Raw genomic sequence first — 16,966 nt, forward strand, 5'->3', positions numbered from 1 at the left:
GGGTGGTGAGGTACAGTCAAGTCCACCTCCTGGCACCTGGGTTTGAGCTTACATGCTCCTAAGTGAACCAAATGTTCCAGACATGGCACAAGCGTGCCAACCAATTGTAGAGGACCATATAACGAAGGAACTTATAGTTTGGGAGCCAATGATATACTGTGTACCTAATAGTGTTGAGGATGACTTGCAGTAGAGGTGGCACAGGTTGTCCACCTGACAGTAGATATCCAATCACAACCCAACCCCTTATAGAAAGTATACTTAGATGTTCCCCTTGAGCCGGTCACAACCCCTTGTAGGTTTTTCTTATTTGCCATGTAGTATGACGTCACGTATGACAAATCTTTACTATATAAATGTGATTTTTTTGTAAAATATGCAGAGAGCTTGTGCAAACATCCGTTGATGTCCGTTGTAACTCCCTGTTTTAGACAATTGATAATAAAACAGAAACCTTTGCCATCTTCCTGGGTTGGTTTGATTATTTGGTGTCGGAGTTATTCTGCATCCCATCCATTGCATGCACGCTATCCAAAGGGCCCTATGCTCAAGAGAGGTGGCCTCTCTGGGAAAGCACGCACAAGTAAACCCGCCATAGCTAGTCTGGGGTTAGTGGGGAAATTGCTTCCCGTACAGAAGCAGTACCCTCTTTATTCCCATCATGTAACGTACACCGGCACGCACACATGTCCGGACTTACTCACTGCTAGATCTGCCTCACGTCCCGCATGCGCAGTGAAGTGAGGCGTAATAAAGGGTCCGCCCTGCCAGAAGGCAGGCAGTTTGGGGCATGAGTGCAAACTGGTGTTACGCATCTTCTGTAGCTCCTGCGCCGTGCTCCAGTGGGCCAGCAATGCGGGCCCCCACATTGCTCTCTCCCTCCGCCGGCAGCACCGGCAGGAGGAATCCAACACTGGCGACGAGATCACAGAATGGAGCACACGTGCAGCAACTGACAGCTAATCAATCACTCTGCACGACCACGATAAGGTCAAATTTTGGGGAAAAATGGTTGGGATACCATCCCCCACACGTGGTAAAAAAAAATTAAAAAGAGGAATACAAAGAACAATGGCTGCCACTAAAAAGGCAATTTGAAGTTTATGGAAGGACACAGGCACTGCTGAATCCACTGTCCTGTGCACACACTCCAGCAATCACAGGTCAGGAGAAGCCTATTGCCAACCACACACACAGGGGAGAACACAGCATCAGAGCAACATGGCAACTGGATTCTCCATGCCAAGACCCAGCACACCGGCAAGGATAGCCGCGTCACTGACACTGCCAGTGCCGCCCCTCGACATCATGGAGGTGCCACAGCTGCACTGGGGCCTTTCTATCCCTACACCAATCCATCGTCAGTGGGGCCCCGCTGGATCTTGTGGATTCAAAAGTTCGAGATGGTGATGCCAGGTTTCTCGAATATGGACTTAATAGCACCGAAGGATGACTACAATGGAACAAACAACTCACTCCGGGGGCAACCGAGAATCCGGTGGTCCACCGAGTGCCGATGGTGTGTGGAGCATGTTGCGACAGGAGAAACTGCGCAGCTCAGGGAACCACGTGTGAAGCATGCGGCCGGAAGGACCACTAAGGACGCATCTGCAGATCCTCAGTGCAGCCTCAACACTCACAACCCGAACCGCAACAGGCCAAATCTTTTCTAAGAAAAAGAAGCAAGCAGATAAGCGTCGTATAGCAGTCAAGGACAACTCGTCAACAGACAAATCCGGAGACGACCATGGAGAAACAGCAGCATATGTGGGGACTGGGAGAATGAGGAGGAGGAGCAAAATCCACTTGATCTCGGCACTCAACCACGGAAACGCTGAACCGAGAAAGAAACAGAAAAGACCCAAATGCCTCGTGAACATACAGGGTCAAGAGACACTCATGACAATAGACACAGGAGCATCAGTAAATGTGATACCAACGACAATGTTCCGGACACTGCGTACTCAACCAGAACTCAAGTCAACACAAACGCTCCTGTTCGCCTATGGCAGCAAAACGTCACTCCCGGTAGAGGGACATTTCAGAATGGAACTAAGCAGAGGCGAGACCGCCATCAGATCAAAGATATACGTCGTTAACACTGGAATCAAATGCCTACTTAGCGGCGATGCATCTGAATACCTGGGACTAATCTGTTTCATTTGTGATGTTGCAGATTCCACTGACGTCACCGACCTTCTAGCAAAGCACCCTGGCATCCTCAAAGGCATTGGATGCCTAAAAGGCAAACTCATAAAATTACACATTGACCCTACGGTACAGCCCGGGCGGTACGCCATAGGAGAACTCCATTTCACATGAGAGACCTGGTGGCAAAGGAGTTACAAGAACTTGAAAAGGGTGGTATCATCGAGCAAGTCACAGGACCAACACCCTGGGCATCACCTATGGGTATGGGGGTCACGAAAAAGCCAAAGCAACCAAGGAAGGTAAGGATTTGCATAAACATGCGCCTACCGACAGCAGCAATCAAAAGGGAGCGAAACATCACCGCCACCTTAGATGAGATAATCACAGACCTCAAAGGGTAGAATTGACCTCAACGCTGGCTACCACTAATTGAAACTACACCGACACTTGAGGTACATTACAATCTTTTCCACCCACCTGGGTCTGTGGTGGTACAAGAGACTAAGCTTCGGCATTTCCTCAGCGGCAGAGGTGTTCCAACAAGCCATCTAGGAGCTGATCCAAGAGATCCCAGGAGTGCTGAATATCAGTGACAACATCCTCATCCATGCCAGCGACAGGCAGGAGCACATGCATTGCCTAGAAATCTGGAGACCGCAGGCCTAACCATCCACCGGGACAAATGAGAATTCCTGAAAGAAGAGATAAGGATCTTCGGGTACATCTTCAACAGCAAGTGGGTATCCGCCGACCCACAAAAGGTGGCAGACATAAAGGAGGCCTCCCCCACGACAACACCCATGGAAGTACACCGTTTTTTGGGGATGGCAACATATTGCTGCAGATTCATTCCTAACCTGGCAACCATGTCCGAGCCGCTTAGGGAGATCACCAGGTCAAAAGCTAAATGGAACTGGAGCTCTGAATGCCAGGAAGCGTTTCAGCGAAGAAAGACATCTCTTTCTTTTGGCCTATTACGACCCAACCCTGATGACAGAACTGCATGTAGATGCGAGACCCGTGCCATTCTGGTCCAACAATCACGGACAGGGGAAACCAAGCCCTCCCAAGCCCTCACACCCACCAAACAGCGTTATTTGCACATCGAGAAGGAGGTCAGAGTGGTACTTTGGGGCTGTTGTCACTTCCATATCTACCTCTATGGACAGAAGTTCAGGGCATACACAGACCACAAGCCACTTATCCCGATCTTCACAGGGTCATCAGTACACCCTCCAGCTAGAATTGGCAAGTGGCTGCTCCACCCTTCAGTAGTATGAGTTCGAATTGGCCTACCAGGCGGGCATGGACTTCCTGTCCAGGCACCCAAGGGCTATGACCCTGAGGGAAGTGAGCGAGGCCCAGGAGACGGAAGAGCATATATGTGAAATAGTACACACCATGAAGCCCATGGCGGTTGGCATCGACCACATCATGGAGGCCACCCAAAACGACCCTTGCTGCAATATAGTCAAGAACACAATCATATCTGGTGATTGGAAATTATTCCTCCACCATGTACACAACCGTACACCAGAGGTTAGAGAGTTCCTCACTAGTATGTTCCCAGTATGACAGGAACTGTCCCTCACCAGCGAAGAGCTGATGCTGAGAGGAACCCGCATAGTCATCCCCAGCAGCCTGCAGGACAGAATCGTGGCGCTTGCACACAAAGGCCACCGGGGAATGGTCAGGACAAAGGCCAGAATAAGACACAGTGTGTGATTCCCTCACATTGACACCAAGGTGGAGCCGATCATCACATCCTGCCATCCCTGCCAAATCAAAGGGGCACCTCCAAGCCCTGAGTCAATTCAGCGGCAGAACACAGGTCATCAAGGTGGGACGCCATCAGCATCGACTGCGCGGTGCAAGAAGGGACATACCTGCTTGTGGCCATTGATGACCACTCACGATACCCGGAAGTGAAGATCATATCCTCGACAGCGGTGGAGACTGTAATACCAGCGCTCGACAAGATGTTTGCAACACATGAACTGTCATGGAGCATCAGGAGCGACAATGGACTGCCATTCCAGGGGACGGAGCTGAAGAAATACATGGACGAACTACACATCAGACATCACCACATCACACCCAAGATGGCCACAGGCAAATGGGAATGTGGAAAGATTCATAAGGACGATCAACAAAGTTTTGTGCATATCCAGTTCCCAAAACAGCCCCTGGAAAGTGGATCTGTACAGATTCTTACAGAACTACTGGGTGATGCCCCACAGCTTCAACAACATACCCGGGCACACCTCATGTATGGGACCATAGTGAACTCAACCATACCACACCACCCCAGCAGAAGGGTCGATCTTTTTGACAGCGACAGCACCCAAAGAAAAACAGTCGCAGCAAACACCCATATGAGCGACATGAGACACTCAAGAATATCAAAGCACAAAGGCAGAGATCATGTACTGGTACGGCGAAACCCCACCAAATCCAAGCTGGAAACAATGACTATGCACCCTGGACAGAGACCCGAATGGAAGGAATGAAGGTGACAGCGGCACATGGACAGCAGAAAATCGCCATTAATGCATCCTGGTTCAAGCTTGTGCCCCAGCAGATGTGGCCATATGAAGAGAGACAATCGCATGAAGACGAGGAGCAGTCACAGCACGCCCAGAGTCACAGATATGACAAAGAAGTGACACAGATCGGAGAGCCAGGGGAGCAGCAAGAAGAATATGAGGAGGCGTATCCAGAAAATGAAGGTGAGCCAGAGTGGGAAATAACCCAGAGACAGCACCCCAGCAGAGGCCCAGTAGGTATAACCTAAGGGCAGCCCCGAAGGCCCCAGATAGAGTAAGAGGTTATGAATGGTGAAAGAAAAGGCAGAGAGCATGTACCTGTGCAGGACTAGATTTGCATAGGAGAGTTTTGATGTTGTTTACTGTTATGGAGTTTGTGTTTACTTTTTGTTTGTTGGGAAAAAGGAGGAATGTTAGATCCGCCTCACGTGTGTACTGCCGGAAGGCAGGCAGTTCGGGGCACGAGTGCAAACTGGTGTGACGCGTTTTCTGTGGCTCCCGCACCGCGCACCAGTGGGCCTGCAATACGCCCCTCCCCCGCCATTGCTCTCTCCCTCCGCCTGCAGCACCGGCAGGAGGAATCCAACCGTCACCACAGATCCTAGCATGTAAAATTTGGAGGCTGGGTGTTTGGTGCAGGACCAAGATGGGTAATCAGAAGCCAAACAGAGATTACTTTTTGCAAATCGAAAAGATTTCCTAAATGCATATGGACTTCAGATTATAGTCAAAGTAACGGAATTCCTACCTGAAAGACGTGATGTCCGCATGGGAAGCAACAGGGAAGACCCTATCATAGTGGCCATCATCGATGTCAGCAGCTAACCAAGAGTCACATAGGAAATACCATTTGTGTTTAGCTTCCAAGTCGATCACTGTTAACCTGTTTACATACCTATAGAAGGGGGTGTGGGAGAGGAAAAACAAACACATGGAAATAAAGTTGACAGATCGTAATAGCTTAGAACCGAAAACCTGCCCAATTTGTAGCGAAAAATGGCAAGCGGTATATCTTAGTTGCTGTGTCATGGTGTCTTTCTGAGCTCTGCAGCCCAGTGGGGGCACGCGCTGGCACTCTGTAAAATCTATGAATGTCCTTTCAAAGCTGGAATGGAGGTATCAATAAGCTGGTAAACGACACCTTACTGACATTTAAGAGTAGCTGTTAAGATATATCCGAGCTATGCTGGGGTGGCGTTCCATTCCAATCCCCTCTGTAAACAGTTTAAAGAAGTACCTTGCTTGTGTTTAGGCAGTTAAAAGGACGTTGTAAACAGAGGCTGTGTATTGGAACGACCACCAAACTAGTCACTGACTTATTTGACTCCTTGTCCCAGGTGGGATTGTTATGCTTCTTCCAGTGGATGCAACCTTGGAAGGGACAGACCAGGTGAGGTAGTATATAATCCGTTCCAAACTGCACAATGAGCTTAGAGATAGGGGCATGGATGCTACAAGAACGGTACACATAGTCAACAGGTGCATTCTCTCCTTCTTTTGTGATGGATACAGAAAAAGACCCTGGATCCATGTATACACTTGGTCCAGAGCACCTACAAACAGAGATCAAAGTCTAGCATGTTCCAATCACTTGACTTGACAGCCCCAAACACACCACAGGCAATCCACCCATATCAGTCTGCAACATGTCAAGATGGGTCATATTCAGTAAAATTACTCCAGAAGGCCTGATCAACGCTCTTACAGCCCTAAAGCTCGCCAACTAGAAAGGGGCAGTGTACTGTAACTGATTGAAGGCCTGACCAACGCTCTTACAGCCCTAAAGCTCGCCAACTAGAAAGGGGCAGTGTACTGTAACGGATTGAAGGCCTGACCAACGCTCTTACAGCCCTAAAGCTCGCCAACTAGAAAGGGGCAGTGTACTGTAACTGATTGAAGGCCTGACCAACGCTCTTACAGCCCTAAAGCTCGCCAACTAGAAAGGGGCAGTGTACTGTAACTGATTGAAGGCCTGACCAACGCTCTTACAGCCCTAAAGCTCGCCAACTAGAAAGGGGCAGTGTACTGTAACTGATTGAAGGCCTGACCAACGCTCTTACAGCCCTAAAGCTCGCCAACTAGAAAGGGGCAGTGTACTGTAACTGATTGAAGGCCTGACCAACGCTCTTACAGCCCTAAAGCTCGCCAACTAGAAAGGGGCAGTGTACTGTAACTGATTGAAGGCCTGACCAACGCTCTTACAGCCCTAAAGCTCGCCAACTAGAAAGGGGCAGTGTACTGTAACTGATTGAAGGCCTGACCAACGCTCTTACAGCCCTAAAGCTCACCAACTAGAAAGGGGCAGTGTACTGTAACTGATTTATGCAGTTGGACCCATTCCATGAAGTGCTTTATAGTTAATGTTTAAGATCATCAGCTATGGGTTCAAGTGCCATGCTGGCTCTTTCTTCCCAGCTCCTCTCTTGGCATAATTTCCAATCCCTGGGTGGGACAACCACACCACAGGCACCACTGCCTACCCATAACTTCAACAAAGTGGCAGGGATATGCATATTTAACCCTCTTGGAGGCTCCAACCCAATCGCCTTACTGCTGAGAACTCAGGACAAGCACTCTCACCAGGGTGTAGAGCACAATGACAGCGCCACTGCATTCCAGAGACCAAAGCGCAGCTCAGTGGGTCAGCTGAGGAATTTTCAAAATACATAAGAGGTCTGCACAATGCCTCATTAATGGCGCTGACACCGGCCTCCCAGCACCGAACAAAGCAATGCATACGCATGACAGCTGTAGGGGACAACATCCAGGTATGTGGAGCGAGAAGTGACACTTACCAGGCAGGGCTGGCTCCTAGATTGTCGTGCCAAAGTCGGATGCTATGCAGCTCACCCAGGAACGAGGTTTTGAGAAGGAAAATATCCACCCCTCCACGCTCGAAGACAGCTTTTCCAGGGTCGGTCAAGTGGTGTGGATCGCTCTGACCTTCTGCACCGTACAGGGTCAGAACAACCTGAAAGGAGGAGAACCACAATGAAAAAAATAATCTTGCTCCAGCCAATCTACAATTCCCAGCAAGTTGTGGAGGTATCAGAGCCTGTTCTATCAGAAGCAGTAAGATGGTGCTCTGTGCAGTGGTGCCGAATTCCTTCTATGAAATATTCAGTCTTTTGAACCCTCAAAGGGGCTTGGTGGAATCAGAGGCGCAGAAGATGAAGCCAGACCCATGAAAGTCCCTTCCTCAATGTTGCTTCACATGTTTCTCACATGCTTTCACCATGTCTCCAGAGTCTAGGACCAGAACTATGGAGCATGCAGCTTCCAGTCATGGACTTGGGGACGCCTTCCAGTTCTGCAAGCCTAGCAAGGCATTGCACTAAAAAAGGCTGTGCAAGGCTTTGGCTACTCGAGGCTGAAGGAAACCTTGATTACTGCAGCCCAGGGTTCTGCAACCTGTTGCTCACCAGATGTTTTGGACTACGACTCCCATGATCGCTTACCATTTACTCTACTGGCTAGGACGAATGGGAGTTGAATTCCAAAACATCTGGCGGGCCAAATGTTTTTGACTAATGCTCTCCGCATGTGTGGAAAAGTGACAATCCAGCGTTGTGGGCAACAAGAGATACCACATGGCAGTAGGCTAGAGAAGGGACATCTGTGTCATGAGCTAATGGATCTATCATTGAGTCATGGGTTGGTTGAGAGAGCCGCTTACAATATTATGAAGATATCAGAGTCACGGTAGGTTGAAGATACGTCAGGTGGTAGAATGCGCAACAGAGAGGAAACTGATTGTGCTCCACCTCTATCGGTTCCCTGTCCCGGCTGCCTACTCCACTCTGTTCTGTGAAATACCTGAGGGTATCTCACATAGCGAACCTCGAGAGACTCTTATTCAGGTGGCCAATGAAGGATGGATCCACTCAGATCTCAACCCTAGGGGTAAAAGAGCGAGAAAGGCTTGCTGGGAGGGAGAAGCCTGAGGGAATAACCCAAGGGAAACGCGGTCTGGCATAAGCTGGGAAGAAGGAGAGAAGAGCAAACTCCCTAAGATCTTTATAGGCTATCACACATCTGCCTTGCTTCTTTCCATTCAATCTCTCCTTCCTGGATCCAATGATCCCTCTGTATCGAACCAGCAACTGTCACATTCAGAAACCGTCTCTCCCAAAATCCCTTTAGTCCCGTGCCGTACCCGCCTACACCCGGTCATTCTTTTTAAAGCCCCTCTGGTCACTATTTCCTGCACTCCCCTTCTGTTCAGACAAAACACTACCATTCCCACAATTCCCCTGTTCACTTCATTCTAATAATCCTGGTCATTCCCGTTTGCCCCACAAAACCTACCAATCCTGTCCCTCTGATTGTCATCTTCCGAACACCCAATTTACTATGACAGAACACTACCGTTTCCACATTGCCCTATGTTCTGTTCTTCATCCCAGTTATTCTCGTACATTTCTCTAACCTTCCCTGTCCCGGCTCATAGGATACCCTGACATTTCAACCTTCCCGGCCCATAGGATACCCTGACATACTACAGCCCAGAATAAGATACAAAGCTGTACATGCCGTAAACCAACAGAAGTCAATTCCACACTTTATGGGACCAGTTGCCATCATCAGAGTGTGAAAAATAACATTCCCATAGGAGAATGCATATCTGAAAGAAGGAACTATAGTGATAATACAGTATTCAAGTAAGAATGCAATCTTCTAACTAAAAGATTGGAAGATAGATGTTACAAGCCCGGGACTCTCTATGGAGTTCAGCACAGAAACCTCTATTGTAATATCGTAATTGGTTATTTATAACATGCTTAATACCCATAGGTTTCTAAGCGTGGACCCGGGGATCGAACCTGCTTTGTTCCGTGTGGTCTTCGTTCCAAGGCGATTCGTGGCCCCTGAGCTATCCTCCCATAGCAGATAGACAAGATTTATTGATTCCTAAAAATAAGGACTTTGGCAAAGACACTGGAATGGTGCGGGTCATCACTAGATACATCAGCAATAGTTATCTAATTCATCAAGTCATAAAGAATCACTGGCACCTGCTTTTAGTGGACAACAATGTCAAACAATACATCAAGGAAAACCCCACTTTTGCTTATACCAAAGCACCAACACTTAAACACTTAAATCTGTTCTCAACCGCTCATTAATGGATAGTAATTTTGAACCTGCAGCCAGAGAGTTGGATAGAATTAGTGCAAAGGGTTTCTTCAAGTGTGGAAATTGTTCAATGTGCCAACATGCCAAAACATACATTTATGCGAACACTGCAATTTTGTCATTTGTGAATTTATGAACTGTAGAACCAGATGTATCATCTACACAATTATTTGTGTTTGAATACGATTTATATTGGAAGTACCATTTGTGAATTACGCCTCAGAATTCATGAACACTTTAATCTGATGAGGAGCCAGGACCTGAGATGTCCACTTGCAACGCCATAGCAAAGATACCATCAACAAGATAACAAGAACAATCTTACATTTATTGGCCTCCAAACTGTCAAGTGCAGGAGAAGAGGTGGAGATATAGAAAGAACACTGAGACAAACAGAAGCAAGATACATTTGCAAATATCGTACAATGATGGAGGGACTGAACACTGAACATAAGATGAATGCTTTTCTCTAATCATGATGAATTAGGTAATAATTTTTTCATATTCTTCTTTCTTATTGGCTCATTTACTTATTAGGATAGACATCGTAGATCACACCTGTCTGGACATTTACACTTCAGATCCCATTGAAGATAACTTTGTGGCGTAACTGTCGAATGATCATACATTTTAATTGGCTGCACATAGTTAATAAGATTCACCTGATTACTCATATATCATCAGCACTTGTTGTCCCAAGCCTGATTTGGAAATCCAAACACACTTTATTCCCATTAGTTCAATTACAATTAATAATATTGCCATCCAAGAATAGTTATTGTATCCCTTTCTGTACCTTGTGAGTGTTTATTTTACCTTAATGTTTTAGATTCAATAATTAGTAATAGGGCAACGGGAGTCAAAAAGAATTGTATGCCTTCCAGATCCTAATATTTCAATTGGAGCTTCATTTACAAGATTAAACCATGAGCAAAATTGCAGGATATATTCCTACGTAATCATATAACTAGCTCATCAGAGTGCTGGCAACCGGAATGCTGTCAACCCAAAAGCTTAACTTAACATTCATCAAAACATTACGAGACCTAGAGGACGTCATATGTGCTATGCATGATGTCATCCTGTGTAGATGAACACATAGAGAGAAAATCGCGTCTCCACCATATACACGCGGAACGCCCACCAACAAGCAGATTGCTGCTTGCAATAAAGGATTTATGTGATCACTGCGACCACACACAATTGCGACGGCCGACAATGCCGATTTTTTAAAAATTTAATTAAACCCCTTCTACACCACATGCAGCCTCCCCCCACATTACTATTATATCCCATACCGCCCCCACATATATATGTGGTGTAAAGGGGGTGTTTAAAAAAATAATAAAGTCGGGCATTTCGGCTGTCGCAATTGTGAGGGCGACATTTTGGGCCATTACCACAATAAATATTCCTAAACAAAGCAATATGGTAAGATATCCATGCAAATTAACCCATATTGTATTCTGATATCTACCCATAGCTTCTTGCAACAATGGTTGTCTTTAATTCTTTCATAGAAATAAATCAGCACGAGATTCAATTGAATCATGATCACATCATTGTTCTGAAACTCTGAACCTTAACTTCAACCCAAGAAAAATGATTTCACTGAGGTAATTACATGCCCAATATATATAACCAATAATACTTTTACTAGGTTGAGCCATATTTCTGACAATTAGAGTTGACCCTTTTATTTGCAGATGCTAACACACATGGGAATACATTGTGAGGAATTCGACCATTCACACGGGGAGTGTGCGCTCACCTGGGCTTTCTTGATTTAAAAAAAAAATGAAAATCAATGGGATATTAACCTCCGAAAATGAGTGGGGCTGATATGATGGTCGAATTCCGCACATGCTCCCCAGCCTCAGCATGTGAACCACCACCATACTGAGGGTCTGGTTTGTCATCAAGGTGAAAGTACCGGCTGAGGCCCTCTGCATTTCCTGGGAGCCTGGCTTGTGCTGGATGTCCATATTTAATCCCTGTAGGGATATGGCCCAAAGCAAAAGCTAAGGGTTCTCCCCTTGCATGGTCATTAACCATCGCAGAGGCTGGTGGTCTGTCTGGATCGCAAAGTGAGACCCAAAGATGTAGGGTTTCAGCTTCTTTATGGCCCACATGATTGCATACTCCCCTTTTTCTACGACAGCCCTTTTTGTCAACCGCCTGCTAATTTAGGCAACAGGTTGTTCTACCCCTTCAGAGTTCAGCTGCGCTAACACTGCTTCAATCCCAAAATCACAGGCGCCTGTCAGGATAATGAATCCTGACCATAGTCTGGCACTTTCAGAACTGAGGCCATGCACAATCCATCGTTCAAATTTTGAAAGGAGGTTTTATAGGTGGGGGTCCAAGTTACCTTCTTCTGCCTCTTCTTGGAAGTTACATCATTCAGGGGCATGGCAATGGTCCCATACCCTCTGATGAACGACCGATAGTACCCGTTCAGACCTAGAAAGGCTATCACCCGTGTCTGGGTGGTGGGGATGTCCCACTCCTTCATAGCCTCTACCTTTACTTCGAGAGGTTGTTTTTTACCCCCACTGACCAGTTGGCTTAGGTAAGTCACAGTACACTGCGGTATCTGGCACTTCGTGGCCTTGATAGTCAGACCTGCATTTTGCAGCGCCTGAAGCACTTGTTTCAGGTGGGATAAGTGATCCTCCCAGGTGTGGCTGATGACAGAAATGTCATATAAATAGGTGACACTGAAGTTCTCCAGACCCGACAAAACCTGGTTAGCGATCCGCTGAAAGTGGCATGGGCATTCTTCAATCCTAAGGGCATCACAGTGAACTGATAATGTCTTTCCGGGGTTGAGAATGCTGAACTATCTCTCGCTCTATCTGTCAAGCCGACCTGCCAATAACCTGCTGTGAGGTCAAAGGTACTCATGTGCTTGCAGTGCCAAGCTTGTCAATGAGCTCATCTGCCTGCGGAATGGGGTGAGCATCTGTCTTTGTAACGGAATTGAGCCCCTGTAGTCCACACAAAAGCCAACTCCAGTCTTCCCACCACTGGTCTTTTTAGGGACCACTGCCACTGGGCTAGCCCAGGGACCATGGGATGGCTCTATCACTCCAAGGGACAGCATCTTAGAAACTTCCTCCTTGATGGTGTCCCTGACTTTATCGGACATCCAGTGAATGCTACTCTTCACGGGTTTACTGTCTCCAGTGTCCACATCATGGGTGCACCAATCTGTACGACCTGGAGTCAGAGAAAACATACCGGCAAACTGTCCCAGTAAATGTTGACAATCTGTCAGTTGCTGTTCTGACAGGTCTGTTGCAAGGTTGACACCTTGAACTGACCCATCTCTGGCTTCAGTGTGCAATAGGTCTGGGAGGGGATCGGTCTCCTCAGTCACTAATGCCATGACTAGTGCTTAATTTGTAAATAAATAAGTGCAAGTGCCCAAAACATCTTGGCCCCATAATTCCAGCCCCGGAGCAGTGGCCAACGCCTGCAGCGTGGGCAGCCCTGGTCAGTTCTGTGGGATAGACATTTGCCAGGTACTGCCATAATGGTGGTACCTGGCCATAAAATGGCAATAGCTGGGTAATGGTGTGAGTACCTGTGTTGGTACTCCTTTATCGACCTCCAAAGGATGAAAGGCTGAAATGGCCTTGCTGGGGATTCGAAGCTGCAACCTGCAGATCACACACACATTGCAGCAGCGAGCGGTCAATTGACTGAGCTATCATATCCGCTATAATAAAATGAGTAATTATTCTGTAGTGGATACCATTAAACTACTAACTGCGATTTAACAGCAGACCAGTTACGTTCATCTGCAGGCCTGGTGCAAAGTTGGCGCATGCCAAGCCTGCATGCATCTACTTTCAGGCTTCAGAGGTTGGCAAAATAGGGAAAGCAGCAACACTTAGGAGGGACAATAAAACGCCTGGGTGGGCTTCAGGAACCGGCCCCCAGGGCCTCGTCATGATGTTCTGGTGCCGAAATAACAGTGCCGGTGTTGGGGACCGCCAAACACCGGCACAAATTAAGCACTGGCCATGACCAAGTCATCCCGGCACTAAAGGGGTTGTAACCAGTTGACGTGAAAGAGCCTGCACATCTGTTTAGGTCCTTTCACGTCAATGTGATAATTCACCTCACTGACCTTTTCCAGCACACAGTAAGGCCCAGTCCACTTGCCCTGAAGGGCACTGGGTTTGACAGGCTCCATAATCCACACCGACTGGCCTGGAGAATAGACTGTCACTTTGGCCTTCTGGTTGTGCCAGTGCTTCATCAGCTCTTGACTGGCCTTTAGGTTCTTTGTTGACTGTTCCTTGTACTTTCCCCTTCTAGACTGAAGGCAGAGTAGATAGTCTACCACATCTCAAGTAGGGGGATGAGGGGTTGCTTTCCCATCCCTCTTTCACTAGACTGAGGGGACCTCATACAGTGTGCTTGGAAGAACACCAGAGGAGAAAAGGGGCTAAACCCTGCTCCGTTCTGTGGCACCTCCCTGTAGGCGAACAGAAAGCATGGCAGGAGAATATCCCATTTTGTCATGGGGCAAGACTCCAGATCCTATGAGCAGGATAATGTTGGGACTGTCTATACACATTTATATGCTTGTGAAATGAAAATGCCAACAAAGGTTAAGAAACTACAGCCTTATAAAAGGCTTCTATGCCCTCATTGCAGGAACAGAGCCTACAAAACTACATCTCCCAAGCACCCCTGGGCCAGGAACTACTTAACTAGGCCCACGATGGGCGAGGCACATGCGCGCATGCACATCAAAGACAAAGCACGGGGCTTGTGCTCTAACACGCGACCAGAGAAGACGTGTTTACCGGAGCTCAGGCATCGGGGATCAGCATGAGGTGCCACACCCCGCCAATCTCCTCCACAGGCCCCTCGCCTGACTAAGATAAGTCGCGCTGCGCAAGGGGAGGCCCGTAGCAACGGGGAATTGCAGAACTTAGTGGCATTACGGAGCGGAGTGCAGAGACCGCTAGAAACAGCAGAGGGGCACGCGCAGGGGGTTCAGCCCGGCAACTTAAATCCTCCTGCTCATTTGAAAGCTAGGTTCACGTCGGACTAAATCTCCGTTGCCACAGATGTTAGCGGGGGTGCCGCGATAGCGCGCAGACTAAAGGACCACCGCCACGAAGCAGTGCATATGCTTACCATAGTTAGCATACCTGATTAGCCACGCGGCGAACACCGCGTTCACCCTTGATTTGTGCGGCTCATAAATCGCGACTAGCCATGTGCGGCAGAAAGCACGAACTGTCGTCTGAGGGGGCGCATCTAACTAAAACCTAGCAATCCATGACATAGGTTCCATGCGGAGCCACGTGCGGCTAGGATCGCACAGCAAGAGCAAAAATCATTGCGTTGCATGCAACTAACACGAAGGCTGGAGACAGAAGGCTAACTCTGAAGGGGGCACTAATCTGGCGCAAGGTCTGTGTGTGTTATGTGTGAATGTGAAGAGACACGTGTAGTAATTCCTGCTCTCTTTGCAGCACTGATACTGCTCCAAAACCGGACCTGAGAGAGCGCAGGCAGGAGGCCAGCACTCACCCCAGAGCTAAGTGCCTTTCTACTTCACACTGTGTTGAGTGCATGTTTGTTTGAAATGTAATGTAACTGCATTTGATTGTGTTTTCCTGTGTCCCCTTGTACTATCCACTTCCCCTCTCCTGCACCTCTTTCCGGTGGCCCTCGCAAGCTGAACCCATCCAACCAGCGATTCCCTAACCCTCTTTCCCCACTGGGGTCTCGGAGGCCTGTGTGAGCTTACGCTTGCAGCCACCCAGACCGCACGGGGGATGCTTGGTTCGTGCCACTCCTGGACCTGGAAGCCAGACCGCTGACACATTTTCTCCTCTGGCGTTCTTCCAAGCCACCTATCATGCCTTCCAGGGTCTTGATGAACCGCTCAACAAGCCCACTGGTTTGTGGATGGAAGGATGTAGAGAACCGGTAGGTGACTACGCACTCTTCCCACATAGCCTTCATATACGATGATATGAAGTTTGATCTCCTGTCAGAAACGACTTCCTTGGGGAATCCAACATGGGAGAATATCCCTATCAGAGCCTTCGCAACCCCAGTGGCTTTGATGCTCCTCAGAAGGACAGCCTCAGGGTATCTTGTGGCATGGTCTACCACCACCAAGAAGTATCTGTTCCATGACCTGGTTTGAGGATCCAAAGGACCCATAATATCCATGCCTATTCTCTCGAAAGGCCATCCAACCATGGGTAGTGGAATTAAGGGGGACTTTTTGGCACCACCTAACTTGCCAGAAGCTTGACAAGTTGGGCAGGACCAGACAAATTCCTTAACCTTTACACCCGAAATGCGGCCAGTAAAAGTGCGCAGACAGCGGGTCTGATGTCTTCGTCATTCCCATGTGATCAGCTACAGGAATTTGGTGAGCCAAATCCAAAAGGAACTTTCTTTGGAATTGGGGAATCACCAACCTTCTGGTGCCCTCACCCTCAGAATATTTTGGCTCACTGTATAGATGTCCATCTTCCCAGTACACTTTGAACAGTCCAGGGGCCTCGCCCTTAGCCTGCTCCTTCACTTGCTTCCACAGACCCGCCACAGTGGGACACTCTTTCTGGACTGTGAAGATGTCAGTCTGACCTGGGCCCCCAGCTGATGCGAACTCATCTAGCTTGGGCAGGCCCTTCAGATCTGCGCCCACCAGGGCCTCCACTTCAGGTTCCTGTGCTGCGCCAGGCAACTCTGAAGTCACTGAGTCACCTGCTACCAAAACAGGGTCCTCAGTGACTACTAGCCCCTCTCCCACAGGAGTAGGCAACTCAATAGTCTGTGGAACTAGACTAGGGGCTACCGGCCATGCAGGTACTTCCAACAAGCCCTCTGGAAGCACTCCAGGCCCCAAGCATCTGAAAGTGTTCAATCTGGCAATCTCTTTAGCCCTCGATTGGGTAACCACTGCGACTATCTCAGGATCAGGAAGATCATTACACAGCAACCATGGGACAGGGATGGAGTCTTTCACTGCTACACGGCGCTGGGTCGTTTCCCCTCGCCAGCTGAGCTCTACCATCACCAAGGGGCACTTACTCTTTCCATCAAACCCATTGACGCGACAATCAGGCCCATCAATATACTGGCCT

The 16,966-nt window shown here is 48.2% G+C and overlaps 1 protein-coding gene across 1 annotated transcript in view; it reads right to left on the bottom strand.

Moving 5' to 3' along the window:
- PKD1L3 (polycystin 1 like 3, transient receptor potential channel interacting) overlaps positions 1-16,966 on the bottom strand; it is a 130,828-nt gene that overhangs the window by 50,676 nt on the left and 63,186 nt on the right. The window contains exons 6-7 of the mRNA XM_069642533.1: positions 7,493-7,668; positions 5,446-5,592 (exon numbers count right to left, since the gene is read on the bottom strand). Of these exons, the coding sequence (XP_069498634.1) occupies positions 5,446-5,592; positions 7,493-7,668 (323 nt within the window). The remainder of the gene's footprint in view (positions 1-5,445; positions 5,593-7,492; positions 7,669-16,966) is intronic.

Source organism: Ambystoma mexicanum, chromosome 1q, assembly GCF_040938575.1.
Source record: "Ambystoma mexicanum isolate Mex_15411 chromosome 1q, UKY_AmexF1_1, whole genome shotgun sequence".
NCBI classification, from domain to species: Eukaryota; Metazoa; Chordata; class Amphibia; order Caudata; family Ambystomatidae; genus Ambystoma; species Ambystoma mexicanum.